Source organism: Psammomys obesus, unplaced genomic scaffold, assembly GCF_907164565.1.
Source record: "Psammomys obesus unplaced genomic scaffold, mPsaObe1.curated_primary_1811, whole genome shotgun sequence".
Taxonomy (NCBI): Eukaryota; Metazoa; Chordata; class Mammalia; order Rodentia; family Muridae; genus Psammomys; species Psammomys obesus.
In genome coordinates, this window is record NW_026585690.1 from 983,636 (window position 1) to 986,938 (window position 3,303).

The 3,303-nt window shown below is 44.1% G+C and overlaps 1 protein-coding gene across 1 annotated transcript in view; it reads left to right on the plus strand.

Moving 5' to 3' along the window:
* The window catches only part of Ppef2 (protein phosphatase with EF-hand domain 2), a 25,082-nt gene that overhangs the window by 20,103 nt on the left and 1,676 nt on the right, over nucleotides 1-3,303 (plus strand). Inside the window, exons 14-15 of the mRNA XM_055596346.1 lie at nucleotides 1,443-1,606; nucleotides 2,652-2,739. Coding sequence (XP_055452321.1) covers nucleotides 1,443-1,606; nucleotides 2,652-2,739 — 252 coding nt within the window. The remainder of the gene's footprint in view (nucleotides 1-1,442; nucleotides 1,607-2,651; nucleotides 2,740-3,303) is intronic.

Below are 3,303 nucleotides of genomic sequence, written 5' to 3' on the forward strand. Positions count from 1 at the left end.
GAGGAGAAAGGACACATCCCCACCCCACCCCCCCCCCACCCCATCCTCACCCCACCCCCACCCCACCCCCACCCCACCCTCACCCCACCCCAGGAAGGCAGGAGCCCTGGCTAGAGACCTTCTTCAGCTTAATGCCATTTTTTGTAATCTTTTAAACGCTAACCGTATGGCAGATGAACTTGGCCAGATGGAGATGGTGAGAGTGGTGGAATCACCTGAAGGGCCAGGCCGAGAACCGAGGGGGAGTAGAGCACTCAGAGTCTGGGGCTGTAGCCCCCAGGGACCTCTTGTCTCCAAGCTTATCAGTCCCACGTTCTATTGTCAAAGCCAAACATTTGTTTTTATTCAACTTGGGGGAATTGCTAACCAAACTTTGATTAGCTGCAGCCCTATTAGAAATTGAGAAAACATTTATACACATATATTACAAGCTCTTAAGGGTTTCCGTGAGTAACACAGTTCAAGGAACGTAGAACATCAATTCTTTCTTCAGTACTTCAGTACTGGGAATTGAACCCAAGACCTCGCGCAAGTTAGGCAAGGGCTCTGTACCGGGGTACACCAGCACCTACCTTTTCTTCTTCTTCTTCTTCTTCTTTTTTTTTTTTTTTTTTTTTGAGACAGTATTTCTCCGTGTAGCCTTGGCTGTCCTGGATTCACTTTGTAGACCAGGTTGTCCTTGAACTCACAAAGACCTGCCTACCTCTGCCTCCCACAGTGTGTGATTATAGGCATGTGCTATCATACCTGGCTCAGTACCTACCTTTAAAAATACCACACACATACACATGTATACATACACCCGTATACATACATATGCACATACATACACACTTACATATACACATACACACACTCATACATAGACACATACATACACACAAATATACATACACACTCATACATACACATACACACACTCATACACAGATACATATACATACATATATATGTACATATATATTCATATTCATACATACAAATGCATATACTCAAACACATACATACATTTACAAACACATACACACACATATATATACACATACATACATATATATTCTTATACATACATACACAATACACATATATACATATACATAAGTAAACATACATACACACACACATAATGTTTTACGAAATTGTTTACAATAATCTTCATGTACCCAAATTAAAAAAAAAATGGAAACAATACATGATTAAGCTTTCATTGTAGGCAAACACAAAGTTTTACATTTGACATTTATGCTCTGCCAGGTTGTGTGTTGTCTGGCAAGGCTGGTTTCCAGTCAGCTCTGCCGTGACCAACGAAAGTAGTGGCAATGCCCATTATTCCTGTTCCCACCAAGAGTTCAAGGGTAATGGTGTGTGCCCTGTGTGTACACCCTGCTGGGCAAGAAGCGAACTTCCGTGTGGCAGGCCAACAGGCCAGGTCTTTTCCGCAGGCATGATCACCCTAAGTGACTGGGCAGTTGCCCTGGAGTCTGTCCTGCGCCTGGGACTGCCGTGGCGGATGCTGCGGCCACAGCTGGTGAGCAGCTCAGCAGATAACGTCTTAGAGTACAAGTCCTGGCTGGAGAGCTTGGCCAAGGAACAGCTGAGCCGAGAGGTAAGCTGTGATGGTTGGGAGCACACTGTGGACTCTGAGCCCCACTAGGGAGCACCGAAATTCTGAAATAGTCATTTGGGGCCCCAAAGGCATGGTGAGGGAAGAAGGAGCAGCTGTTTGTTAAGTTCCTGTGTGTCAGGCTGTGTATTGAGGGGTTTATGTAGCTGTCTCAGTTAACTCCCCCAAACACCCTAGAGATAGGTGTTGTCTGTGCTATTAGACCTGAGAACGCATTAGCCTGGGGTTATGGAATTTCTCAGCCGTGACTCAAGCCTGAGAAAAGGGTGTACTTTGAGGGAAAGCATGTACTTACTGTGCCCAAAGCCCTGGATCAGTCAGGCCCCAGTACCAACACAGAACAGAAGCAAACTCAAGTCTGCTGACTTTAAATCCCATTTTGTTTCCCCAACACCAAGACACTTCCTCGATTCTGAAATACCAGTCAATAAATAGTTGCTGGCAACGCCGGCTAAGTGAGACTTTTCCTTGGGTGCTTTCGAAAAACATCTTAGTGTAACATAATTCACACACTTAAAAGGATGAAATGCAGTGACATTTAGGATGCGCTCATCCCTTGGTTCCTGGCCTGAGGAAATACTCAGAGGCTACGGACCCTCAAGTCTCATATGTAAAACAGCATGGTTAGCATAGCCCCCACGAAACTTTCTAGGCTACTTGTACCACCTAGCACAATTCAAATGCTATTTAAACTCGGCACTTCTGTAGAGAGAGTAAAGATGAGAAAAGTCTGAGCGTGTCCAGTACTGCCACAAATTTCATTCACGGTTAAACCCTCGGAGGCTGAACCTGTGGGTGTGAAGGGATGACTACATTTGCAAGTATGTGCAACCACCCACCAGTCTCTGGATATTTTTATTTACCGTGAATGACATCCCTACTTCACTCTAGGGAGGTGGAAGAATAATTAAAAAAAACTTCATTCTTGAAAAATTGTCAGAGTTCATTGTGTATTAACTATAGGTTAGGGCAAAAAAAAAAAAAAGTTTTTTTTTTTTATTACTATTGTTTTGGTTTTTTCTCACAGAACATTCAGTCAAGTCTGCTGGAAAAACTCTATCGAAACCGATCCAACTTGGAGACCATTTTTAGGATCATAGACAGTGACCATTCAGGTAAAAATCAAGCATTGCCATTTCGCTTTTTATGCACGGGAATTATTTTGCCTGAGACCCTTTAGTTTCCTTCACAGCTCACCTCCTCTCAAGTTACATGCGGACGAGTTATCCACAGAGGTATTGAAAAAACTACTCTGTTTATTTGTTTTGTTTTGTTCATTTTTTTTTTTTTAACACAGGGTTTCTCTGTGTAGCCCTGGCTGTCCTAGAACTCAGTCTGTAGCCCAGGCTGGCCTCGAACTCAGAGATCCACCTGCCTTTCCCCTCACCCCCAGAGGGCTGGGATTAAGGTGTGCGCCACCCCCTCCTGGCTCTATACCCACCTGGCTTCTTCCGTTAGATAGTCTCAGGTGGGATTTATTTGCTGTCTGCGTGTGTGGCATCTACCTGTGTTTTCCAGCTGGCTGTAAACTCCCGCTCACACGCCATCTTCTTGCATAACTCTCATTAGTAGTTGGGATTCAGCATGTATCACCTCCCCTGGCTTCATTGGGTGATCTTGGAACCTTTGTGAAAGAAAGAAAGAAAGAAAGAAAGAAAGAAAGAAAGAAAGAAAGAAAG